The sequence below is a fragment of the Anas platyrhynchos genome, chromosome 4, assembly GCF_047663525.1.
Source record: "Anas platyrhynchos isolate ZD024472 breed Pekin duck chromosome 4, IASCAAS_PekinDuck_T2T, whole genome shotgun sequence".
NCBI classification, from domain to species: domain Eukaryota; kingdom Metazoa; phylum Chordata; class Aves; order Anseriformes; family Anatidae; genus Anas; species Anas platyrhynchos.
The window spans coordinates 73,472,863-73,500,228 of NC_092590.1; the positions used below are offsets into that span (position 1 = coordinate 73,472,863).

The following is a 27,366-nucleotide window of genomic DNA, read 5'->3' on the forward strand; positions in this document are numbered from 1 at the left end:
AAGTGACGTTTTCCTATAATTAGCCCAACAAAAATAGAAAGCACAAAGCACCATGCACAAAGCACACCTCCCATTTCCACTAAGAACTCCAAGACCTAAACCAGAGCTTTTCCAAACTTTGGCTCAAATCGCAAAGACCAAGCAACCCCTACCACCACTACCACCAGGAGGGCACTTGGATTCACCTATGAACCCAGAGAGATAGATCTAAGCCTAAAGCAGGCATAGTTTATGCTCTGCTCAAATACCTTTCTAGTTTGTGACATCTGTGAGTATAGGAACTCTCATGACAGGAGCCAGAGGACAGGAGAGCAGAAAAAGGGTACGAGGAACTCCAACTCCAAACAAAGCTAAAGCAAAAATCAAACTGACACCTTCCTCTCCTCAGAATGTGATCACTCCCTAGGTATTGATGTGGTAAGAAGGAAGATTCAGGCCATTAATCCAGCAGAAACGTTTCGTTGCATTAGTTTTCATTTATATTATGAGCCCTATTGGCCCAGTGCAGCCAAAGGAGCATAAGAAGGCAGCCGGTAGCCAGAAGCGGGAAAGGATGTGGAGAGAAAAGGGCCTCCAGAAAGAAACTCACTTGAAAATATGATTTTTATATGAAACAGCTTCTGCTGACAAATAGTTCTTTGTCCCAGTGCAAAGAGCACACTTCAGGCAAGAGCTGCTAAGGAAGAATTTCCCTTATGTGACTCCCTGCTCAACAGAGCAGGGAAGCTGTGCTTCTGTGCTGCAGAAGCTAGTACTGCCTCCATGTGCCCTACCTGGTCAAAGACAAAACAGGTCTTGAAATAAAAAAGTACTCCATTTCACATATTGATCTGTTCTCCTTTTGCTGAGCCAAAGTAAAAATTTTCATCCAGTACCACTGAAGCCAGTGGAGCTGTGCTGCTGCGGCCCATACAGAACCACTCTGCACCTTGGCCTCCAGTGTTAACTGAGGCCCAGAAAGCAACACCTTTCATAAAACACAAGGCAGCTTTGATCAGGTTGCCATAATTGTTACCTTAGATACTAGCATGTGATTCTGTTGAAAGGGAAAGGGAAAGGGAAAGGGAAAGGGAAAGGGAAACTGGAAAAGAAAAAGAAAAAGAAAAAGAAAAAGAAAAAGAAAAAGAAAAAGAAAAAGAAAAAGAAAAAGAAAAAGAAAAAGAAAAAGAAAAAGAAAAAGAAAAAGAAAAAGAAAAAGAAAAAGAAAAAGAAAAAGAAAAAGAAAAGGAAAAAGAAAAAGAAAAGGAAAAAGAAAAAGAGAACAAAAAAAAGTGAGGGGGAATCCCATTTTCTTTTTCCAGTTTTCTCCCATGGGATGCTGAAGAAATTCTAACAGATGGATGGATAGAGTAGAATAAATTGTATTTGATCTCTGGAATGAATTCACTTAATAGTCCCATTATCTTCTGTCAAAGATTATCCCTAGAAATCCAGGATCCAGGTTTTAATTACCTATATTAAAAAAATAAAAATAAAAAAATCCCACCTCTTCTAAAAAACTAGTGATTAAAAATATAAAATTGATAAAGAAGTCATAATGGATGAACATACACATGCAATCACTCTGCTACTTACTAACCACAGCCCCTAATAAGAGATAATGGAAGCTGCTTTCAAATGAAACGTCTAAATGGGTCTAGAGCTTGTTTTCTCCAAACTCAGCCAGGCATTACTGCTGCCACAGCCACTTTCAATCAAGCTTTTACTGCAAAGCAAAACAAAGGAAGAAGTTAAATCCATGGGAGATTTCCAATGAATACTTAAAAATCTTTTCATGGGACAGAGTGAGGGAACTCTGTACCAGCAATGACCTCAGAAATCTGGTGAGTTCACTACATTGCAGACTGTTCCCTCTCTCCGCTAGATTTTAATTAGCTAATTCAAGGCTTTGTATGGAGGAGGAAAGAGTACTGCTTAAGCAGCAGAAAGTTCAGCTAAATTTGCTGTGTGCTTGGAATTTAATACATGAATACCAGGATCCTTTAGGGAATTGTTATTTTACACAGTTAAAGGTAGACATGTGGACACTTGAAGCTTTTCAAATAAACATGTACACAGAGTGCCCATATATGCAGCCACAGCAGCTGTTCTTTTATCAAGTATACATTTGGATTCGTGTGCCATGCGTACACCTTCTGACGTGATGGGGATGCATGCATGGGGAGAGGTGCCACTGCGTCGTACGTACGTGTGCATGCTTGTTGTGTAGACACACACCAGAGGCATTTTCTCTGTCTGCCTGTTTTCCTTCCATAAGCTCTTTTCATTCGCCTGAGGAACAAAGCCAGTGGTTGAAAGATTCGGCGAAAGTGCCTTGTTATGCAGAAGAAAGAGATACTTTAACTCAGCTGTCAATAAGTTTTGCCCATTTACATGTGTGCGGAACACTTTGAATAAATTACGTTTCCAGGATTTAGCTCCCCGGCACCAGCCTAACAAAAGCAGACGTACAGCCCTGGGTGAGGGGAGGGGGAGTGGGGGAAATGCATTTTGCACGAGATAAAATCCCTTCCAGGACCACAAGGGAAAAATGAGTTGGTGTTTTAATTTGAAGAGTGTGGCTTTTCCATCACTTTCAGTTTATTTTCAGACACATTTTCTGCTTTAAAAAGGTGGGCTTGCTTGTGGAGAGTCCCATGTACGGTCTCTGTGGAGGTGGAGATCGGATGATTCTGCCTGTTTAATTACAGACCCAAAAACAGTAAAAATGGTGGTGGAACCATGGGATGCAACTGAGGTCCAGTGGAGATTTGCCCCTTGGGGTGCAGATACACGAGGCTAATAGCTCAGGCAGGTTCCCCACGAAAACGGCATCTGAAAATGTTCCCAACTGGCAGTCCCTGCAGTGCTTCATTGTCAGCAGGTTCAGATGGCCAGCCAAAATGAGTGAAACACAACACAATTCCTTCCTCCTTGAAGGCAGTGAATCCAAACACAAATTCCTGACCTCTCTGATACGAAAACAAATACGCTGAAGGTGATAGAAAAGGGAACCACCAACATCCCAGCTTCATGTTTAGTATCAATGGAAATGTGCAGAACCTTTCTTCACTGCTTGAAAGAGATGAGTGACTCATTCCCTTTGCAGCAGCCACCTTCACAGCTGCTGCCAGCATAAGAAACAACACAAAAAAATCCATCTCAATTAAGTGAGGTCTCTGCCCCCAGCATCCACCAGCGAGAGGGGCTTGACAAATGATATGGGAAAACTTCTGAAAAATTTCTCATCATCCAACAGAGCCTCTCTACAATTACCCCCCCTAAGCCAGGCAAAACCACTGGCAGGAGTGTGCCGATTGCAATGCTCTTAATCTTATCTGCAGAAGAGGATCCAGGGCATCAGCTTCACTGATGGGTCCAGGAAGATGAGCTGTAATCAAGCATTTCTCCTCATGAATAACAGACAAGGAATGTCTTTGCTTGGCCAGCAGTAGCCTACAAAAATTAACAAAACATTGTAAAATCCCCCTTGGAAGCAGGGAAGAGCTAGCAGAGGATGCGATTGCTGTCTTATCTCCTTCAGTACAGACGCTGATGAAGCAAGGCTGACACACAGGCAGCCTGTTCCTCAAGCTGGCCTAACCAAATCTATGAGGTCAAATGCAGACACCGTGTATGCATAGAACAGGTCTACCATGCTGGATTGCCATAATGAAGCTCTGCCCCTTAAAATGTGTTTTTCTATTAAGAGAGCTGCAGTAGTTACCAATTTTCTTAAAGCTTCAGCTGCTACAGCATTGAAACAATGTGAAAGTTGCAATCAAAATAAATCTGAAACATGAAAAAAATCTGAACATGTAGCAGAAATAGTCACAGAACCACAAACCACTTCAGGTACAAATCCAATACTAAGCAGCCCCGGTGTGGGGACTTGACCCATCACTCCGGAAGGCACCAAGTGGGCCGTGTTGACTTTTTACTAGAAGATACCCCTGAAAAAGAAAAGCAAATGTTTGCAAATTCATTTTCATGCCAGCTGGGCCTGGTGATTCCCAAGCAAACCCCATGTTCCGGCACGGTTAGCAGACAGTAGTGCACTTGCCAGGAATAATTGCTAATATTGGGATGGCTGTTCCTAAGTAAGTAAAAGCACTTTCAAGTGTGTGCGTGCATGCACATTTGCCATGGCACTTCTCAGAGATCTGACAACACGTAGCAAAGGGTCAACAGTTCTCTCTGGAAGGCTGTGTTGATATCTGCTGCCAGATAACGCACCCTGCAGTCAAAGAGACTTGCTTATTTTCTAGGCTTGTTATCAGTTGTTATTGTAAGTAAGCAGTACTATGTCAAATGCCCCTTCATTTTGACCTTACCATGGGCAGGACCCACTAAGATCTCCTGGAATGTGCAATAATCATTAATACTGTCTCCTTGGCAGCGCTCATAAATCATACAGCTCAACATCTTTTAACAAAGCAATAAAACTTTGCCAAAGACACACCAATAAACTGCACACACAAGAACTCTTCCAGCCCCAGCCTCTTCCTTCACATTCCAAAAACGCAGACCAGCAGTGATGGCATTGGCTCTCGTCCTCTAATCCCCAAATCCCCAATTACACTGAGGGAGCTGAAGATAACACAGATTTAGGACCTGGAAGGAGGCTTCTTCCAGAGGCAGAAGAAAGGTGTTAAATCAACAATCCCGGGTAATGGATTCATTTACCATGACGCTTCTCCATGTGCAGACAGACAGAGAGCATAATGTCTGTGAACCTCTGGCCTCCTGCGTAAGCCCCTGAGAGAGGGGTTTGGTGGTACCTGAGCCTTACAAAAAGAGATGAATTTCATGCCAGAAGGAAAAGCGTTGCCTGTGTAAGGAAATGGGCTCGTGTTATTAATACTTCTAACACTCACTGCAGGCTGAGGGTGAATTTATGGTTTATTGGTTTTAAATTAGCTTTTCCCCTTCCACTCCAAAGAAGCCATTCCTGATTTCCACCATCACTTGCTCAGAAAGAGACCTTGTTAAGGCTGCTTCACCTCCAGCTTCAGACATACACGGTGGAGGCACCTGAAGGCTGCTTTGCCTCCCTTTATAACCACTGAGGAGGAAAAGGTGCTTTCAGGGCGTGACACGTCTCTTCCTAATGCAGGTAAATAAATTGGACTAAACAAACCCTACTCGTGCCCCCACTGATGGCAATGGGGACCAGGAGTTCCCCCAGTATTAAGGAAAGTGACTTACATGAATATTAGGGGCAAGGAATGATAATTGCTTGGCTCAAAATTAAAAAACCTCGATGTGGACATGCTTGTGAATTACCCAGAGGCTTTAATTATGAGCACTGCATGCAGATAGATGAGCAGTAACCACATAGAGCACCACCATCAACTACCTCAGGCACCTGAGTATGTCCAGGACTCAGATTCACCTAAATTTAGGTGTCTAACTCCCACTGCAGTCAGCAGGGTCTACGCTCAGTGCCTTACAAACACCTCCATGGACTACAAGCAATCCATTCCATCACAGCAGGGCAGCAAATAACTCACAGACCTGCAGATGTGGGGGGATCAGTCCTACCCGAGCAGGAGCACAGGGAGAACGCCAAGTATATGTCAAACCTGCACCCTTGGGTTCACTGGGGCTGTGCTGGTGTCCCCACAGGCTACTGGCCTCTCAAGACAGGAGCCAGTGCAGGCAGCAGTTCCCAGAAACACTTTTTCCTGCTGACTAAATCCTCAGCCCAAACCTTTCCCTTTTGCTCCGAGTCTTTGAAAACACTAGCAAAACCTTTCCCGTTAATCTTTCTTCATCTTGCTAAAACAACACAGACTGTCTGTCTCCAGGGAAGGCTGTCACAGGATATGGGGGAGGAATCTATCATTTGTAATGCACGGAAATATAACTTACATATATCAAAGGCATTTTCTGTAAAAACAAATACGCAGCAGAGATTGGGAGGCCAAACCCCCATTGCCTTCAAGCTACCGTGCTTAGCAATCGTGTGAGCAACAGCCTGAGCAAACCCAATTAACTTGATTTGTAGATTGCACAGATTAGCAATTGTGTTCCAATCGCAAATCCCACGAGGAGCCCCTTTGCTTATATTTCTGTACAGCTCCTCATTCATTACGCTAATACTTAAGGGCACCTATCTAAATCCCTTAAATTTACGTCCTGCCAGGTGCGCATCCAACAGTACTTTCTGACCAAGAACTCTGGAAAACTCTGCAAATTTTAATCCTGAAAAATCTCCAGTATCTGCAGCAGGTATGTAAGCAGAAACCTTGACTTACGGCTGAACTGAGGCACCGAGAGGCTCAATTTAGATGTGAAGGCAGAAAGTTTGCAACAGAACTGAACTGTCTGGAGAAGATTTCTGCTGGGCTCCACACTTCAGCCAGCAGCCTCACCAGGGCTCCAGCACCCTCCAACAGGCCTGATCCAAATTTAACACCCCATGTCCGCTCAGATCCAAAAGTGAGCTCCTTGGCATGGTACCAGCCCAAACAAGGGGCATAGAAAAAATAATATTTACTCTGAAAAGTGAAAAGTGCAGCAGGATCCATTCCTGGTGTAGAAATTATTCCTTCAGCTCTACGAACAGTGATTTCTCAGTTAAAAATTTCCCGATGTAGAACACATTAAATTTTGCATGAGATTCTGGTAATAATTGTTTAAAACCAGAGATGCCTCCCCAAAATGAAGAGTTTTGTGAAGCTGGAAAAAAAAACACAGTGGCGACAGAGGGGTAGAGCAAACCTTTATTTTTTTTTTGTACTACATCAACTAAAGAAACATGTTCTGCTCGTTAAAATAAAAAATAAAAATAAAAAAGCAAGATGTCTGATGAATAGCTCTACTGATATTGACTGCATTTCTATATTTCTAAAAACATGAGCACTTCATAAATACACTGAAATATTCTGTCATCGCCAGACAGAATGTGCCAGTTTTCTATAAATATAGACATCTGGCGGTGGTTTCTTCTACTGTTATGCATTTCTGGTGTGAAGAACACTACTTTGTGAGCAAACGCATGTTTGAAATTAATTTCATATGCGACAGGTTACATTAAAGAGCTGGAGAGATTTGCTGGGCAGAAGCGCAGAACAAAAACACTGTGTTCCCACACTGCTCTGACCCTTTGCATGAGGTTGCCTGCACGATACTATAGGCATAAAGCCTGGCCCTCCAAGCACTGCTGTGATGCTTAACGAAGGCATGCCCGCAAATTGCACTGAAACTTGAAAACGGGACTTGTTTGGCATCGTAACTCCAACCGCGGTGAAACACCACTGAGAAAAACAACGTATATTAAATATCAGCCAATAACAGCATGTTTTGTGCAAACCACCCGAGAGCTCCCAACAGGCCGTGCCATTAATTATTCAGGAATTTTTGTCTTTTTTTTTTTTTTTTTTTGGTGGGATTTCCAGCCAGATCTCTGTCCTCATGTGCCACATGATGAAACCATCCACAAAGTTGCATCAGGCAGCGGGCAAGCTGGGGACGCTGCGGGATCACAGCACAGAGATGAGGATGAGGGGACACCCTACGTCACTAAAGGATTGCTCAGGCCAAAACCAGGCCATTACCATCAACAGGTAAATCAATTTTGGCTGGAAGAGTTTCCTTTCTGCTTAACATAAGCCAAATATAAACATTCTCTTGCAGGTTAACAAAAGCCAGCAGCCCAAGCAGGGACAATGCTTTGGGAAAAGGGGAGGCGGAGCAGGGGGAAACTGAAAAGCCAATCAATCACAAGATACATTTCCTACACCGTGACACATCTTTGCCAGAGATTGGGCAAAGGGTGACTCTGTGCTGCTTCTCAACCCCTTTAAATGCTGGCTGGGGGGAATATTTCCAGCTGGGATGATCACAAGAGCAAAGGCCAAGGCCTTCCTCAGCACCCACCTGCCCTGCTCCCTTCAGTAAACACTGCTAATTCACCAGCTCCATTAGCACTCTATTTTTTTCCTTTTCCTTTTTTTTTCTTTCTTTCTTTCTTTTTTTTAAACTCCAAAACCACCCTAAAAGCACTTTGGGACTAAACACAAAGAGAAAGGAAGGGGGAACCCACCAAACCCAAAGTCTCCAGACAGTTCTCAGCGTGCGTCGAATACTTGCTAAGAAATCCAAATAAAGTCAAACCCAAGAAGCCTCAATGGCTTGTGTTATCTTGCAGGCTGGCTGCTGCCTTATCAGCTCTGACAGAAACCGGCATTTAAGAAAAATTCAGTAGCCTTTGGGTGGAAGCCGGTTCCTAAGAAAACACGCAACCGAATTGCTGGAAGTCGGCTGAAGAGGAGAGGGGGAGCGGGTAAGGGACGGCCTGAAAGCCTCCCTCATCGTCTCGCCATTCTCCGTCAGGAAACACATTGCATAATTTGTAGTTATTTTTTCATAATTCACTCCTCACGCTTCACACCCACTGCGCAGGCCAAGAGCTACAAGGGCAAACAATGACTCAAGATGCTGCTTGCTCGCATTTCGCCGGGGTCGGGAGAGATGGAGCCCATGCAAACCCCCTCACCTCTCAGCACCGGGTTTCAAAGATCTACCAAGGGCATCAGAACTGGAGAAAAACAGATGACAAACTCCACAATGGTGTTAGCTATCACTGTCCTGCTGGGGAAGGAATAGGATTTTCCCCAACCTTCGCTTGTAAGATACTCATTATAGGATAAACTAAAGGATTGTGTTTTTTCTCTGCCCGCTGAGCCACCCCAAGCAGACATCCTGCTTGCTTACACATGTAACTAACCACATATGGATTTTGGCAGCCACCCCACATAGGAGCTGGGCTTTCCCTCAGAGGGGTGTGAGGGTCCTGCTCTTTAAAAAGTTATAAAATAGTTATAAAACACCTTTGTGTGACGTTAATTGACGGGCAGAACGAACTAGGAAGACACGAGCTGTTTCAAGGCCAAGGGCTGCTTTTCAGCCTCTCATTTGTAATGTGACAGAGGGAACAGCTGGGGGGAGGTTGTCTGCCTGTTGTCAACCCTGGAGGGAAGGACAGACAGACGGACGCTCCCCAGGGAGCTGCCCTGCCATTATAAACGCCTCCGGTACAGGGTGAGCAGCTTTCTACCTCTGACCTGAACTTTTCCCCCCTGGAGAGCTCTCACAAATCTTCCTCAACAGCTAGCAAAAACTGAAGTGACACATCTGGGCCCCCAAAATGGTCTTTTGGTTGGTTGGATTTTTTTTTGCTTGTTTCTTTTTTTTTCCATCCGCTCTTTTCCAAGATAGCCCTGTGGGGAAGGTAGAGAGATGTAGTAACGGGAACTGCAAATGCGGAGGGTGCTCATGTGGCCGTGCTGATGCCCTCATCAACAGCAGCTTGGGGGTATGGCCTGCCCCCGGCACCCAAAAATCATAAAGCAGGCTCTAAGATAACAGGATTGGTTTAGAGAAGTCATGCAAAATTTGCTTTTTCTTATTTCCCTCCTGGCATAGAATCCTGTACGTACACACAACTCATATTTTCTATCCATCCTCCAGAACCTAGTAAAACTAAAACCTTGCAGGTTAGTTTTACCTTTTTTTTTCTCCTGAACATGAAAGTTGAGCTTCTTGCCCAATTTCCATGATTCTAGAAAAATTATTATAATAGAAAAGAAATAAACAGTGTCAGTCATCCCAAAATAATTGTTACCACTTCAACCTATGCTTAGGTCCTCCGTATTTCAAATAAGCATCACACTGTGTGAAGTGTCCTCTGCAAGTGTTTCTCTGAATACAATGGATTTTCAGGTGCTTACAAGTAAGTATGTGCTTAAACACTCGGTTTAAATGGTGTCTGAGATCAAAAACTTCTGTAGTTAACTTCTGTGGTTACAAAAGTGCATTGAAAGACTTGTTTTTGTACTTCCCCTTGCGTGTCTCCAGTATCATGCTACATGAGTTGCAGTGGATTCAAACCAGGATGAATTCAAATAGATGTGTCATACATTATTTTCCTTGTTTTATTTGACTTTAATTACTTCTTAACAGCACTGCTGTTTGAAAATCTTTCTCAATTGAGGGTGTTGGTTATGCCTAGGGCTGCTTGGCCCTTTTCCACCAAAATGCCCTTTCAACAACCACCACAGTCTTTCCAAGCAAAACGAAATCTTTTGGAAGAACCTCTCTTTTTGTGTGTGTGAAAACTTGTCTCTCAGCTCTTTCCCCCTCCCCCTGATTTTAGGCTGGCATTTCTTCACATTGCTCTGGGAGGGAACAGAAACCCCTGGTGGGCTCCAGCAGGACACGGAGCAACGCTTGGGAGCAAGAAGACTTTGTTAACACGCCTCAAAACACCTTGCTGCTATACTTGAATAATCTTGGAATTCATCTTTTTTTTTTTTTTTTTTTTTGCCGCCCTTTCAAGGACTCTCACTACAGTTTCCATCAAAAATAAACACAGTAAAATATCCAACTTTATTAAAAGTCAATGAAGTTCGTACCCAGCAGAGAGGGGAAGACTGGAACTGTGATTCCTGGAGCCAAACCATGCTGGGCGTGCAGTGCAAGCTCTTCAGTGCATGCACGAGCTACACCTTTGCACCTGTTTCACCCTGGGAACATGCCCTGGTTTTGGACACAAGTAGAAGTTGCATGGTCTGTACTGTAGGAGCAGTGAGAAATCCCTATCTGGGCAGCGTCTGCTTTGCACGGAGCCCTGTAGACAAATACAGGATCTCAACTTTCTCAGGTTTACAAGGGTAAAATAAAACTAACTATTTTATCAGCTGACTAGTGGGTCTGGATTTTGGAGAATCAGAATCAAGCTAAAAGCCTCTACACAGAAAACTGATAATAACCAGCGGTTAAGACTGTGGCCATGTGATGGTCATTGTGGGTTCGACAGCCCTTAACACAACACCAGGGCTTTGGTGCACAGTTTGGTCTTCCAGGCACTAGCCCCCAATACTAAAAAATTGCACTACATATGAAAACACCTTTGCTTTATGCTGCATCTGTTGCATAAACCAAAGCCTTCATTTATTTGCTGGCACGCATTCCAAGAGCAATAGAAAACATTTTACATGGTGCAGTACTCCTCCTGCCGTAATATCTCTGTCCTGTAGCAAAATACCCTCCGATACATGCCACAGAAAGAAGGCTCTGCTTTGGTTTTAAGGCTGGGATACTTATAGCAGAAAGCTCTTTTAATTGCTTTGGTGTGTTTTGCATCTTCCTTATACACGTTATTGGCTTTATTGTTGGTGGTGGTTTCTTTTTCTTTTTTCCCATTTAACATAGTGCGTGCATTAGTCTTGCAGAGGTATAAGGGAAAGCACCTGTAAGTACACAAACAAAAAGATCCCCGTCAAGAGGCTATTAAAATTCATTCAGGCTTGCTCCTCTCTGCTGTTACTTCAATTAGTGTCTCACAACCAACCTGTTCCCTTTCAGTTCTGCATTGCACATTTTTTCATTCAACGACTGTCTCACAGGAAGCTCTACGCTGTTTTTCTTCTGGAGAACGAAACCCCAAAGATGTATTTCCAACCTCCTGGTTCAGTGTTTCCCAGATATTTTGAATCAGGGACTGCAGCCAAGATTCACATTTTTCCAGAGATCACTGCACAACCTCACACTCGCAGCAGAAAGCCATGACAGTGACACACACACGGACTAATTCCAGAAAAAAGTTTCTATTGCCCTCGTCCTTTCAGTCCATGAGGCACCACTGTGCTCCATGGGCTAGCACAGAACCAGCACTCCTGCCTCTTGCACTGCCCATGAAGATCTAGCAGATTTAAAAGGATATTAATTAAAAAAAAAAAAAAAAATCAGTGCTGTCTTGGGATGATTATAATTTAGTACTGAGTTCTCATCTTCCTGAACAGACCCAAATTTCATTTTCCAACCCAGAGTATCTCCAGCGGCCTTCACGTGGGCACTGTGCCATGCATTAGGTTCTTCCCTCTCTTTATACTGAAAAATAAATAAATGAATACATAAATAAATAAAAAGAGTAATTGGCAAGTAAAAGCCAAAGCTCCTCTGGGATGCAGGGTCATGGCTCATTGTATTAAATGTATGTCAGTTATCCATGGCCAGAATTCACCTGCTGAGCCTCACAGGCCAATGTAAATGCCCGTCCTTCTGAAAAAAACCCTAAAAGCATTGTTAACACAGCCCTGCAGCTTTATGTTTTTAGCCTACTGGCTTGGTTCCCTTGAAAAAATGTTTTTGCCTGCAGGGATTATTTTGCGCAAGTTGTTTTCTCCACCTTATTTTCCGCAGCCGCCTGAGGCTGTGTCAGTAGGCAGAGGTCTGCAGAGGGATAAAGCCAAGGTTGCAGGGGGGATTGTGGCTTCTCATAGACCCATGCCACACTTGGATCAAGGGGAATTCGGTCAGCAGCAGCCCTGCTTGCTTCCCATCTTTGCTGCAGGCCGTGGTCCTGTGGCAAAGCCTCCCAACGGCAGGCAATCCCACAGGAGGGCAAGGAAACACCGGCATCATGAACTTGCTATTTCCCAGCTCCCCAGATGGCCCTTCTACAACTGAAGCCAAAAGTCTGTAGAGGACAGAGAAAGGAAGAAATCCCATTCCCTGAGAGAGCACTCTAGATGTCCTGATGTAGAGCCCAAAAGCTGGAATTTCCCAGTGCACAAGGCCCAGAGATGAGCTACCCCCCAGCGGAGCTGAACCAAGAGCAGAAGTCAATGGGGGATAATTACTGCCCACCCAGAATGACCCAAACCACTTCAGAGATGAGATATTTCCGAGATACAATATGCACTTTTTCCAGTGTGATCCACTGAGGCAATTTAACTCACTACACTCTTCCCTGCGTTGGCTCCTGCCAGGACAGGCTGCCCAAAACACCTGACAGCAAGGCCAGAAGAGCTCTCACACAGGCACAACGGAGGTCCAAGGCCGGGAACAGAGCAGCCCAAGGACAGGATGGTAGTGGAGCCAACTTTAATCATCTTCAGCTGCCATGATTTCACACCTGAGAAGCATTTACTGCCAGAATCCAAGCAGCTGTGACTGGGCAGAGGAAGGGCTTCCTATTTGTGCCACTCATGACCCAACTCAGCAGGACAGCAATCAAATGCTTGACCTTTCCCAAAATCACATGAAGCAAATGCTCCACATGACATAGTTCCAGCATTATCTACCCAGCACAGGTGCACGATTGCAATTAGAAGTGATCAGTTGTACAAAACAGCACCTCCCAACCCAACTCAACCCATCCAAGAACAATCGGAGGCTCATTTACCATCTTTATATCCAAATTCCCCGGCACCATGCCAGCTCAGGAAGCACCCCTTGAATAATTCCCCTTGAAATCATAGAATCATCTAGGTTGGAAAAGACCTTGAAGATCAAGTCCAACCATCAACTTAATTTACCAATTCTCACCAGTAAATCACGTCCCTTGGTGCAACGTCTGCACATCTCTTAAACACCTCCAGGGATGGGGACTCCCCCACTTCCCTGGGCAGCCCATTTCAACGCTTGACCACACTCTCTGTACAGAAATTTTTCCTAATATCCAATATAAAACTCCACTGGTGTAACCTGAGACCATTTCCTTACATCCTATCACTTGTGACCCAAGAAAAGAGCCTGACACCCTCCCTGCTGCAGCCTCCTTCCAGGTAGTTATTGAGAGCAGCGAGGTCTCCCTTCAGCCTTCTCTTTCCCAGACTAAACAAACCTCACGGCCATTACTTGGAAATTAGATTGGAAACCACAACACCTCTGCACGCTGGTAGATCATAAACTTGGCACTTGGTTTGTCCCGAGACTATTTTTCACCCCCACCCCTAAATCAACTTCCGCCGAGAACAATGCTGCCGGTTTGTGTCTACAACAGATTTATTTATTCCCCCTTTCCAGCAGCTCGCTCTGCCTGTGCCTTCGAGGGGCAGTAGCTACTTCAGGCGAAGGGTTCCTTCTGGTTCCTGGGAATAAAAGGCTGCCCTCCATAATCAGGGCATTGTTCTCCCTAAATGGACCCAGACTCTGTAAACACGCTGCTCTGCGCGGCGCTGGGAGGGCGACCGCGTGTGTGTGCGTACGTACATGCGGGGAATGTGTCTTGTTCTAAAACCAGTAAATTATGTTAATTCATTTCCTCTGCCCAAACAGGGCTAATAAACTCAGGGAAAGGAGGAGGAAAAAGTAAACAGGAGTCGATTACAAAAAGGTGAGGGGGAGAGGTAACCCAATAACTCCACCAAATGTCTCCTTTGGGAAAGGACACTGAATTCGCAGCTCGGATGTGCTCCACGCAGCCCTCCCTCGGTCCCGGTGGAGGTGTAAAAGCGACTGTAACACTTTCTCTCTTTTTTGATAAGGTTTCAGGGCCAGCATGTTTTCTGAGTTCAATCTTGGCAGCAGGGAATTGGGCCCCCAGAGGTGCCCTGATCCACGGTGAGCACATCCCCGGGGGGCTTTGCTCCACATGTGATGTGTGTGCTCCGGTGGCTGAGGCCAATAGGAATCGTCAGAGCTTATTTGTAATTTTCTAACAGGAAAATAATTTCGCTAAGCAAACGACCATGCTTTGACTCAAAACCCTGATTAACACAGTTTGAAAACAGGGCAGCATACTGTTCTGGGAATTAACTTGCTTGACCCCTAGTCTATAATGGCACTCAAATAATCTGTGAGTCAGACGAAGTTGAAAAACTCTTGGAAGACCACACTGAAAGAATTTACTGGATTTATTGGATTTTCTAGGATAAAAGAAAAATAAGCCTGAAACTCCACTTAGCTAGTCTGTAGTCTGCAGAGAGACAAGTTTTTTCTCCCAACAGTATCTAGAAGAGGAACAACGCCTATGCTGAGCACTGGGTCTCAATCTCCCCCGGAAACAATCAATAAATTGTAATAAGTATAAAAACATACAGTTTGTTGTTTTGTTTTTTTTTTTTGAAGAGTGCCTTGCTGTGTTCTTCATTGGGTTTAGTGGTAAAACATGGAAAAAGCAGACAGATTCCCACCTCTATGGACCTGCAATCCTCATGCCAATAGGAATACTGATCAGCAGAGTACTCACACCACAAGCTGCTGCCTGAAATCCTCCAAATCCCCTGGTCTACCCCAATTTGAGCAGGCAAGGAATCAGAACAAAACAAGCAGGCCATGCTCTGGTCCAGACCACTGCCCCATGCCTACCTCATGGTTTCTGCAGCCCCTGAGCACTTGCCTCTAACTTCTACCACTTCTTTGTGTCTCTTTTGTATCACAGAAACAATAGATGGGTGCTGAGAACAGTGGCAAACGTTTCCAGATAACAAATCCGGCAATTAGAAATCAACTGTCCAAAGCTTGTTCCACTGCATATGCAAATGCCCCCATAATAGGTTTACAACTCCTTGTCAATCAGACCTGTCAAGGAAAAGTAAACACCTGTCAGGGGCCGTGATTAAGTTGAAAGCTCCACTTTCATGAGGCCTGAACGAAATTAACCCCACCAACACTGCATTTCTGATTGGTTGCGAACAGCAGGAGGAGGAATGATACCCATCAGCTCTGATCCCTTAATCTAGTTTTATATTAACTCCTGCAGATCACGATGAACCTCGCCTTGGCTTAGTGCCCCACCACCCAGATCTGACACACAACCTGCTCTGACAAGGCCCCAGTGCCTGTTCTCTGGTAGGATTATAAATTTTAATCTTACTCACAGCAACTCAGCCACAACCCACTGAACCTAAAGGGACTGTCGCCTTTACAAATCAGAACAATATCTGACCCTAAATGCCAAAATATGAGCAGAGAGACTGATCTCCATACGCTGGTGGAGCTGGCAACTGTCCTTCCAGCTTCCCACTTTAAACTGCCTTAAAATACAGTAAGTACCTCCAAATATTACTTGTTCAGCTACACAAATACTGTGATTGCCACCAGGATGTTGTGTTAATCTAGAGAACGTGGAAGATTTTGGTTTAACCAGGAGAAGAGGAGGGCTCAGAGCATCCCCTCTCACAAAGGTATCCAAACTTTGAAGGACATTTATATACCAATTTTACCTCAACCAGTCAATGCCAGACAAGCATTCTTCCTTCCACAGAGTCTGCAGTATCCCCAGAGAGATATCCCACAACGTCCAGAGGTCTGTCCTGTTACTCATTAACCTTTCCATCCTTGACATGCAGTTCATACACCTGTAACTTGTCTGATGCTTGTCACTGCTTAACCAGCGTTAACAGATTGGGTTAGCTGAGAACAAAAATAGCTCCCTCAGTTACTCGAACTCACACAGATCTATTAGTTGAGAAGAAAAAGGAGAAAAAGAAAACAGTTCGCAGCGCTCCAGGGTCTGTAGCAGCCCAACGCCAGGAGTTTGGCTTGTTTAGCTCTGGCAGGCTGGTGGGGCTGAGTCCCTTCTCCCTCCTTTGGAGTTCATTTGGCCTCACCCCATCCAATTCTGTCTTTAAAAAGGGAGATTTAAATCCATAAAAGGCAACAGTAAAATATTGGCAACTATAATGAAAGACCTCCCCTTACAACAGGATGCTGCTGCTCCAAGTCACGTGGCGGTCAAAAATCAATTAAGCATCACACCGTAATGGCAGGGAGGTATTTGGGAGGCCACGGATTAAGAGGAAAATAGGGCAGATTTGAAAGAGCTCCATCCCACCATCCTGCGCAGAGCAAGCATGCAGCCTACTGGAGACCCTCTTCCAAGGCTTGGCTTCACTGGGACTCGAGCAGCAGCATCCTAATCCAGGGTAAATTTTCTCCAAGAAGCTGGCTAATGCTTAGATTTCCCCCCATGACCTCCACGTTTTTTGTCCAGAACCTGGTGTCCCGGAGACAGAACTACGACATCCACAGCTGCCACAGGGAGTCAGCACAAAGCCAATACCAAACTCCTACAATCATCAGTTCCTCAGGTATATGCGAGCAAACCCAGCACAGAGAACATGAACTAATTTGCACAACAGGGAATTCTTTAAAAATCTGCATTTCTGCATTTATCTGCCGTTCTTTTGCTTTTATTTAACACACACAAATACTGACAGCTCCTAAAATACCCACCAGAGTCTATACAACCCAAGTGGCATGTAGGTTATGCCACTTCTTGCATTACTCACTTCTCAGTCACTTGACAGGATGGCCAAGATTGTGCAAACCTTTCATGAAATAAATTCACCAGACATGAGGAGAAGCGATTTTGGGTCCTGCCAAACCTAGAAGCCACCATTGTCACTGGGGAGAGGCCGAGAATAGAGGTGTAGCAGTCCTGAGAAACATTAACCTTCTCTGGGAAGCCTCTGTTCTCAATTTACATTTTTCTTCCCTTAGCGAAGTTCAAAATTAAGTTTGAACACTTAATGGAAGAAGTAGCCTGGAGTTATTGGCTGAAATTCTTCCTGAAAATTGGAGTGGTTGGGACGAAATAAAAACGTTAGGTTATTCGCGGCACTGCTGGATACCGTGTTTCTCCTGCGATACAATGGGGAGACTGTGTAATCAGGGCAACCAACCAAGCTCCAAGCAGCCCATGTTTATTTGACTCAGAAGGAAGAAAAAAAGTTTAAAAAAAAAAAAAAAAGAGAGAGATGTGAATGGATTCAGCGGCAGACGGCATATATTAACTTGTTAAATAACACTTGGGCCAGTCCACACCCAGCAGCCCTGCCTGCAGAATGGCACCCATCCTTTGGGGATAACCCCCCCTGGGCTGACCTGAAGGTACAGCAATGAATTTCCAAGTTGCATTCAGCCCCAGCAGCTCCAGTTGCCAGCCAGAGCCTGCAGCAGGCAAAATCAACGTGTTTCTCGAATAAAAAAATCCAGCCCAGGCTGTACCGTTGAGCAGGCAAATGGCAGGATCCAAAATATCATACTTGGCCCACGGCTCCTCTTCTGGCATACTTCAGGGATCAGTCCAGTGGTTGACATCACAAATTATCTGTGCAAGTCATCCTTAAGAGATGAATCCAAAGCCCATGGGACTGAGGAGGAGTCACGGCACTAATGCTCACAGGCTTCGAGTCAGGTCCTAACCTGTTGAACCTGGCATGGGCTGCATCTGCTTATCTCATACAACGTTGGGACGATGGGATCAGACTGCTCGAGCCGACTTTTGCAAGCTTATTTATTTTATTTTAGTACCGCAGCTGCTGCGAACAAGCACCAGGCTCAATAGTCTTGCAGCAGGCAGTGGGTCTTGGAACTTCTGCGTTCACCCTCGCTCTACTCTTAAAAAATTCCCCAATATGAACAAGAGTGTTCATAAAAAACCCTGGTGCAAAGTATTAGGACGGGTCGACACAGCTAAATACATACTGAGGCACGTTTTTATACAGAAAGGTCCACAGGATGGCTGATTGCAGAGAACAAGAAAAGGAATAGAAATCCAAATTAAATGTCCAAAACAAGAACAAATGCATTTCAGCTTTAGCAGCCCACCAGAAAACACAGGAAGAGGGCAGATGAAAGACAAACTTTGAAACAAGACAAAATGAGCAGGTTAATGAAAGAAAAGGGAGAAAGGAGCATTTCCACTGACTCCTATAATGCGGGATACAGTTGCACGGACCCTTTGAACAGCATGATTTTACAAGTCACTGCAGACACAAGAAGGAGTTTCAGGGGAGAAAAAAAAAAAAAAAACAAAAAAAAAAAAACAAACCAGAAAGCTGCACTGATTCTACTCCCACTGAATAAATAAATCTATGGCTACAGGGTTTTGTTGTTCTGTTTTTTAATTTCAAGCTAGGCAAAAGAAGACTTCTGCATTATTATTTTCACACTTCAGTGGAATTTTGTTTCTTTTTAAATCTCTTCCAGTAACTAATCCAAAACGCACAGCCAGGCAGTGACCATCTCTATTGCATTCACCCCATTCTGCACCCACATGTATCGGCATCGCTCCCGGACCATGGCACTGCGAGACGGCCGCTCGGAAAGCGATTACCAGACAGTGCGTCGGGAAAGGTTGACTCCATCTGCCAAAAAATGGGTTCCTACTTGCTAGCAAGTCTCACTTCTATTTTTATTTATTTTTTGAATGACATTTTTTCCTGAAAGAACCATTTCCCCATCATCGCCTCATGGCATCTGAAAGTTTCTGCCGTGGATAAAAGTCGGAGTTGGGAGCTCAGCCTGTGTTGCGTACGAGTTCATCACAGAAAAGGCGTGTTTTAATTTGCTGTTTGCGTCTTTTAACGAAGGTCAAAGAAGCGTATGTACTTTGACAGCGTTATAAAAACTTCAAAGAAAATCTAAATGCATTTAGCAATTTGCCGAGTTCCGTAATATTCCTAATAAAAATAAATAAATAAAATCAACCCAAATTTTCCAGTATGACGCACGCTGCATTTTATGTTTAAACTCAGACGCAATTTAAAGAGACCAACAGTCTCAGAAGAAGGGAGGAACCGGGGCTTAAAAAGAAACAAACAAGCAACTAACCAGGATTGTCATATATCGTCATGTGGACGCTGGGTAAAAGTCATGATGACAGCTTATTTGTGAGTGAGTTACCTAACAGCACAATCCAAAAAAAAGAAAAGGCACCAAATTTAACCAGGAGATCCGCAGTGACTTACATAAAATTTGAATCAGACTATAGATGTGAATGTGCTTCTCTTTCACAAGCGAGAAATTACCTAATCGTTATACCTGATAGCACCCACTGAACAAGAATAAAGGAGCTTTTAAACAGAAGCCAACAGTCATCTCTTTTATATTATCGTTACCTTACCCACATTAACTACCGGTCACATTTATAAACCACAAAGTTACAGAAGGGAAAATATGAAGAGGAATCGAGAGCTCATCTCCCAAGAAATAATAATAATAAATAAAAGCGCAACTACCACAAACTTTCTAGCACCCTATTCCCTTTTCTCCAATACTTTGGCAAGCAAAAATGTCCCGCAGCACTATTTCTGTCCCAAATTGTTGAATTTTGAGGCAGCTCATACAAGAAATTCCCCACAAAGCTGGCACCAACCAGGCTTGCAAACCAAGCGGTGCGCAGAAAAGTGCGAGAGCAGAAAGTAATTAAGGTCCTGCTCTTCCCCTCCCTACGCAATGCACCGAAAATGAAATCAACCTCCAATCTAATTAGTTTTCAGCAGAATATCAGTTTACTCTCTACCGGGAGGGTTGTCGCTGCTCTTACCAAAAACTCCCAAACATACCACACGAGGTCTTGCTTAAGCCACAGGCCCAAGCCCGGCACGTCCCAGCATTACCGTGTATGGTAACCGAAGCGAATACGATGGCAACTTGACAGATTTGGAACAAATACTGCGTTGCGTGTCACCGAGATAACACAAGCAGGAAAATATCAGATTGTATTACCTGTATCCGACCGGAGGTGTGGACTGGTCGGAGCTACATTGCTGCAGGACGCAGTCATGAAAGGTTAGTGACCCAAGATGGCATTCGTCCCCGCGGAGAGGGGCCAAGGCAGGACGCTGAGGACTTTTGTGCCCCGTATAGGGCTGTCCAGAGAGAAGAGGAATGGAGTGACACGAGGGACGAGCCACCGGACCTGCATCATTGTCCCAGGTTGAGGGCTGACGCTACCCGCAGCGGCTGGCAGGAAGGCCCGAAGCTGCCGCCCGGCGCCCGGCTGCCAGCCAGAAGGTATATTCCCCCTCAGAGAGCCACAGCACGCAGGTTTTGGCCTCAAAGAGTGGATTTTGTGCCCGTATAAGCTCTCGTGTTCACCCACAAGGGAAAGAGGGAGGTTGGATGTTTACCAAAATAGCCCCCGAGGAACGCTAATTTGGTACAGGCTCCCTCCAGGAGATCCTTAGCCTGGATTAAGAGTGGTCACTGGGGAATTTATTCCAGATTAACTATTCTGGAAGGGTTAGTCCAGTGTATTTGCAGGTGTAGACGAGCCCCTAGCCAAAGTCTTTAAATTTCAGCCCCTGAAAATGTAGGTACAGACTTTGCCAGAGCTACCGCGTCCTTCATCCTTGCAGACAGAGCAAGTTCTGCACCTGCACCTCTGAAATCAGCCCTGCTCTCTGCTCTGCGTAGATACTTCGAATATTTTGCCACTTTCTTAACAGTTTATCTTGGTTTCCTAAGAAATACCCCTTCCTGCATTGCTTTGTACCCCAGCAATGGGATGCACTGGGTCACAGGCGTACAAGAAGGGACAGTGCCAGTAGGCACCGCTCCGAACCTGGAGGAAAGTGGTGGCGTTGGCCCAATCAGGCTCCAATGCGGGGCCCTTCGCCTTACAAGGCATCCCCTAAATAAAGATATAAAAATACTACAACATAACATTTAATGAAAGATTGCAGCTGAGCACTCAACTGTCAGGAAATAGCAAGGCTGGAGCGCGTGGGCAACTTAACTCTGCCCCCTTGTGCAAATGCACTTCGGTACAGCCCTTCCCCAACACCAGCCGTCTCCAAACAAATGTCCTAATTCCAGCAAAAGCACATTTTGCCTATTAAAAGTAAAAAAGAAGGGCCAATGCTTTCACACTGAGACTTCTCAGACACCTTCCTGGCTCGACTGCGAGCCAGCACCTATTTAGCTCAACGACACAGCTCAGGAGATGTTGGCACACTTCGGCCACACACGCACAATTTGCAATCGGGATAGAGATATTAAACGCTCTTTGGCCAAAACAAAGAGCTCTTCTTCCTCCAGGGAAAAACCTCATGACCTCAGGCTGAGATGTGACCAAAAGACCGTCCACAAAACCCAAAACAGGTAGCGTGTACACATCTCCAGCAGCAAACCCACAGCATGATATGTCCGGAAAAAATCCACAGGCATGTTAACAACCAGGAACTTTTTTTTATTTTTATGTTTTTATGAGAATCTGAATTTATCCCAATGTAAACACCTAATAATCAGTGACACTCAGCAGCCCAAAATAAGGCTGCAGTGTGCCAGAGAGTGTCCCACCTCTGCTCACGTACGAGTTTGATCTTTCATCTATGTCCACCGCTACCAAAAATACTCTCGATATTAAAGAGGCACGCAGCAGGACTTTAACATTAGGGTTGTGTCTTTCTTTTTACCACAATTACACCTTTTTCTTTCTCTTCCTCTCGGTATCGGCAAGTGAGTGAATGACAGTTTTCAAGGGTTTGGCCCTGGCTTTTAAACTCTATTTCATTTTAAATAACCAGGACCATCTCTCCATCCACTTGCAGGATGGATTTTTATAGCTCTGAAAAGAGAGAGTTCAGTTAACCCAATCACTAATGTGATCCTGTTAAAGTTACCTTAAAAAACCCTTTATATAGGAAAAACAATGATGTTCTGCAATTAACGCTGTTAATTTTCTGGCGCTTCATCACAGAACAGCAGCCCACAGTCAATCACATTGCATTTTCCAGAGGCAATAAAAGAATACGAGCAAGACAAGTGCAAACAACATTTAAACAGGGGCTGCCAGGAAAGCAGCCGACACTCCGCTCAGAGCAGAGACAAAAATCTTTTTGTCTTCTCCTGCCCACTTCAGATTTTTTCCGGAACTCCACCAGCTTCTCAGGTCTATTGCAACAACCTACATCCATGAGGTCCTCTTAATTCACACACCGTTGCCTACAACTTAAACTGAGTCTCCATTGTAAACCTGGCCTGGAATTCGGGCTCGCAGGAGTTTATGCCTATATACTGTTTTCTTTTTCATTCAGCTTCCAGCCGAATCATTTTATAGTGCTTCTGCCTCCATAAAATATTTGCTTGGGAGCCAATGCCAAGATGGAAAAAAAAGCAACGCGCTAACCAAGCCTTGGGTTTTTAGAGTAACGCTGCTCCCCCTCTCACTCCCTGCTTTTATTTTTGGCAAGTTGCAGCCCCAAACGAAGGGCAAGTTTAAATCTTTTAATTCGCAGCCCCGTGGCGCTGCGTGATTTAAAGGTCTTTCAACGATCCAGGCAACCCCGATACTCTTGGGAATTGCAGCTGGAGCGATCTGCATCCTAAAGCCATACACCCATTCTGCTGGAACAATGCAGCCTCTCCTTTGTGACCAGAGCCGGGCTGGCTGGGAGCGTGGTTTCTCATTCAGGCTTTCCAGGGACAGCACCCACCAAGGGACGGGGCAGGAGAAAGCAGAGAAAAACCCAGTGCTCCCCCTGCCCCAACCCTGGAGCTTGGGTTAAAGCACCTTCCTGCAAAGAAATGTCTTTTTTGCCCCCACCGCTCCCAGGTCAATGCATTTTGCTGTGCCGCTGGTGGGGTAACCTGTTTATTGAAACCTGATCGACTGCTGGAGCCCCAGCGTTAAAATATGCTCTCGCTGTTGGGAACTGTCATTTGTCTGTCACCGAGGAGGTTAATGGACGTGTTTGTTTAGTTTGCTAGTGGGAATATACAGGGCAGAGGCTGGCGGGATTACAGGAGGGGAGAGGTATTTCTGATCCACGGAGGAATGCAGTTGCTTTTCTTTAAAATCGTCCGTGTACTTCTTATAGGCGCACGAGAAAAAACCCTGCGAGTCCACCTGTGCTTGCGAGACCTCCTACAAACCCCGTGCTCCATCCACAGCCCCGAACCCCGCAGGTATGGAGACCTGCACGTGGGCAGAGGACGAGCCCCGGTGGCAGCGACACCGACGGGGGTCCCCACGGTTCCCTTACCTCTGGCCGAGTCCGAAAACGCAATTATCCCCGCAAACAGGAGCGCAAGCTGCAAGTCCATGGTGAAAGCCAGACCCCTCCGGGTCCTGCGGGATACCGTCCTCTCAGACCTGGAGGCAGGGGAAGGAAAGCGAAATAATTACGTGTTGGGAGGGGAAACAAACCAACAGCCCGCAACTTCGCAGACTTTTAAAGCCTGTTGCAGAGGCGCGAGGGCAGGAGCAGCGAATGAAACAGCGGCCGTACTTGTAATTCATTCCTCAGCGGTCGGCGAGCAAAACTTTGCCCTCCTCTCTGCTCCAACCCGATATAAAATCAAGAACCCACCGCGGCCAGCACGCTACTCTAAGCTCACAGTTAGGGCATAACTCGCTGATATCCCACACGGAGCCAGTCCGGAAAGCAAACAAAACGCTAGCGAGTGGCCATAAAACACGATTCCAGGTTGCCAGTTTGCGGAGGAGCCCGGGCGGAGGGGAGGAGGAACCCTTCCTTGCCCACCGGCACCCAGCAAACTTCGTGCGGCCGCCTCGGAGCTCTCAGCCCTGCTCCGTGCACCCCACAACTTCTCCCACCAGCTCTCCTCGTCCCTCTCCTCCTTTTTCTCTTCCCCCCCAAAAAGCCAAGCCAAGCCCCGCTGCTTTCCCTGCCCGCCAGAGGTGCGTCCCACAGCAAAACCGCATTAAATTATCCGGATTCTTGAAGATGCCTTCGCGGCCAGACGCGCAAGCGGGGTAGCTCAGGTTTAGGGTAATTACCCCCTCCCAGTGTCCCCCCCCTAATCAAACTCTCACTCTCTAAACACTGCCTGAATTCCTCCCCCTTGTAAAGCCCCCGCTGGGAACACCCCGTGCCCCCAGGGGACACGCAACCCGCTCAGCATCCACCAAAGCTCCCTCACCACCAGGTTTGGGGTCACCGTGGCACACGGGGGGGGCACACACACACAAATACACACCCCAAGAAAGGGGCTCCCCCTTTTTCCAGGAGGAGGGGGGCTCAGCTTTAAGCCATCCCCCAGCCGGGATTTACTACGGGGACGCGGCGGGGGATCGCGGGATGGGGTGGGGGCGATGGCACCAGGTGTGACATGGGTTGTAAGTGGGTTGGGGGGTCCGGGTGTGTGTGGGGGGGACAATTAAGGACTTACCTCGGCTGCCTGCGGGGCTCTAGCACCGAGCAATGCCGCCCATCCCCGTCGCTTCATGCTCTCCGCGGCCACGGCGCCCGGCGGGGCGCTCCGCCGCCGGCTTCTACCTCATCTCCAAACCCCCCCCCGGCCCCAAAACCGCAGGGGCTGCCTTCGGGGGGGGGGGAAAGGGGTAGAAGAAGAGGGTGTCCCCGGTCCCACAGAGCTGGAGGGGGGCTCCTCCGAAATCCCCGCAGCCCCCCCGGGTGGGGGTTTGCCAGCGGGGAGCCACCGGCGAGGAGCGAAGGGGAAAGGGGAGGTGGGGTGGGAAGGAAAGGGGGTGATGAAGAAAGGGGGGGTCGTAACGCTGCTTGCTTCCCTTGGGGGGGGGCTGCGAGTGGGGAGGGGGGCAGCGGGACCTGCCAGGGATGCCCGGGGATGCCGTCCCGCGGCCCTCCGAGCCGGAATCCCGTTTAAAGAGCCGGGAGGGGGAAAGGTTAGAGGGAGGGGGGAGGAAGAGGAGGAGGAGAGAAGGAGGAGGAGGAGGAGGGTGGTTAGGGGCCGTGGGGGGGGGGGAGCTGGCGGAGAGCAAGGAGCCGGGCTCGGGAGCAACTTTCCCTGCAGGGCTTTGTGGCGGTGGGGGCCGAGCCGCCGCGGAGGGCGGTGCGGGGCCGCCCCGCTCCAAACTTCGCACCAATCCCGGGCAGCCCCCGCCCTCCCCGCCGAGCCGCCGCTCCCCTTAACCCTTTTGCGGCGGATGGGCCCCCCCCGGACCCCCTCGGACCCCCCCCGGGTCCCCTCATACCCCCCTCATACCCCCCGCTATACCTCCCACCACCCTTTCTCCCCCGCCGCACAACCCCCCCCTTTCACCGTGCACCCCACAAAGTGTCCCCCCCTAGCCCCACAAAACCGCCTTCCCATTAGGAAACCCCCCTGGGGACAAGCTGAGCCCCCCCACAGCCCCCTCGGGGTTTGGGGACATGGGGACGAGGACACGGCATGTCCCAGGGGGGTGACATCCCAAGGGTGGTGGGGGACATCCCACCCTGGCAGCACGCGTGCAGCCCCCCTGGGAATGAACCGAAGCTAAACTTGAAGCAATCCGGCTCGAAAATGAAACTGCTGGGGAGTCTTCTCCTTGGGTTCGCCGCTGAAATTATTTATTTTCTACTTTCATACGGCTCAGCTGATGCGTCCCCGCTCATAATCGCTCTCCGCATGGGATAAAACTCAACCCGGCAGAGCTACCAAAGAGACTAAACAAATGCCAAGAGGGAAAAAAAAAAAAAAAAAAAAAAAAAAGCTGCCTGAATAGCTCCAGTATGTGGAGAGAAACATTGCTGATGTCTTTTATTGGTTCTCCTATTTGATAAGCTCTTATTTCTCTTATTTGATAAGCTCCAGCGTGAAGGCCTCCATGAAAATTAAGGGGTCGCAATGCTCAGTACTGGGGAGAACCCCGACACCCAGGCCAAGAAGCAGCTTTCACGTCCACTTTATCGATTTTGTGAGGATTATGAAAGCACACCCTCTGTTATTATTGTTACTGAATGCTTTTACTCAGCAATTCCTGAGGACATGAAATCTGGCTACAACATATCCAAGTGAAAAACATTTAAGACTAAACATATAAACCCCCCACATCCAGAAACAAACAAAGCAGCTGACAATATCTTTTCTATATATATATATTCTACATATTTTTATCATCATTTTTATTATTAAAGTTCATTAATTTGAGAAATCCCAGATGGGCTACTCCTCCTATCAGGCAATAACTTCAGCCTTGTTGACTTCAAAGATGGTGTTGACTGAGTCAAACCTTCAGGACCCGACCTACGTGACTGCATTCATGCCATGGACCCTGATAAAGTTGCTTCAAGCTGCACCAGGATGAGAGCTACATCTCAAGGAATGATGTGTAAAACATTTCTTTGTAGTGTTTCCTAGTAATTTCACCACAAAGGAGTCAAGGTTTTTGTCCCAAGGACATCGCCATCTAATATATGGTCCCAAAACTGTTTACACAACCTTCTGTTCCCATGCAGAGTGAAACCCAAAGCAGCCTCAGTTTGGGCTCAGAGGATAAATAACCTCTGATGGGCTCTGTTCCTTCCGTGCTTGCTTCTTTACTGAAAAATCTCATGTGTGCCTTTGTGGGCTCCAGCACCTCCCAGTCTGTGGGTGTTTCTCCTCCCAGTGCATCGATAAAAGCAGCAAAATGCCTCCTGCAGTCTTGCCCCACTGGGAAGTTCTGGACGATGGAGCATTACAGAGGCAGCCCACAAGATTTTCTAAAGCATCCAGGTGCCGAAATGCCTTCAGTTTCCCCTTAGGCCTCTGTCTTCAGGCATCCTGAAACTTTTCAATAATTTGACTCCACGTGATATTGTAAAAGGATTGAGCAGAGAGGCAGGGAACGGAGCCCACAGCTTCCAAACCCCACGCTAAAATAAGCAGAGAAGCACCCCTCCTGCCTCCCAAATGTCTGCACAGTCTTTACATTTTTGCTCAGGACTTTGGGAGCCCCCAAAAGGCAGCCTGAAACCAGGCCATAGACTTCATCCATCTTGTTCACCGTACAGCAGCGCGGAAAGAAATGTAAAACATTGATACAACAAAAATAATTAATATTCCTGCAGCAGCTCCTAGTTTATCAGAAACAAAATCTCATGCTGTTTTCCCAACACTTCTACCTAAATAAGGAAACATGCCGAGCCGTGTTTTTCTGGGCTGGCTGTAATT

At 46.4% G+C, this 27,366-nt stretch overlaps 1 protein-coding gene across 2 annotated transcripts in view; it reads right to left on the reverse strand.

Annotated features, from left to right (window-relative positions):
• Positions 1-25,243, reverse strand: part of FGFRL1 (fibroblast growth factor receptor like 1) — a 169,035-nt gene extending 143,792 nt beyond the window's left edge. Inside the window, exons 1-2 of one of the 2 annotated variants that reach the window (XM_027455723.3) lie at positions 24,640-25,243; positions 23,490-23,599 (exon numbers count right to left, since the gene is read on the reverse strand). In XM_027455723.3, the coding sequence (XP_027311524.1) occupies positions 23,490-23,550 (61 nt within the window). In that variant the 5' untranslated portion in view covers positions 23,551-23,599; positions 24,640-25,243. Of the gene's footprint in view, positions 1-23,489; positions 23,600-23,735; positions 24,064-24,639 lie in introns of those variants that run through there. The other variant, XM_038177879.2, reaches the window with a different exon arrangement.
• Positions 25,244-27,366: the final 2,123 nt, after the last annotated feature.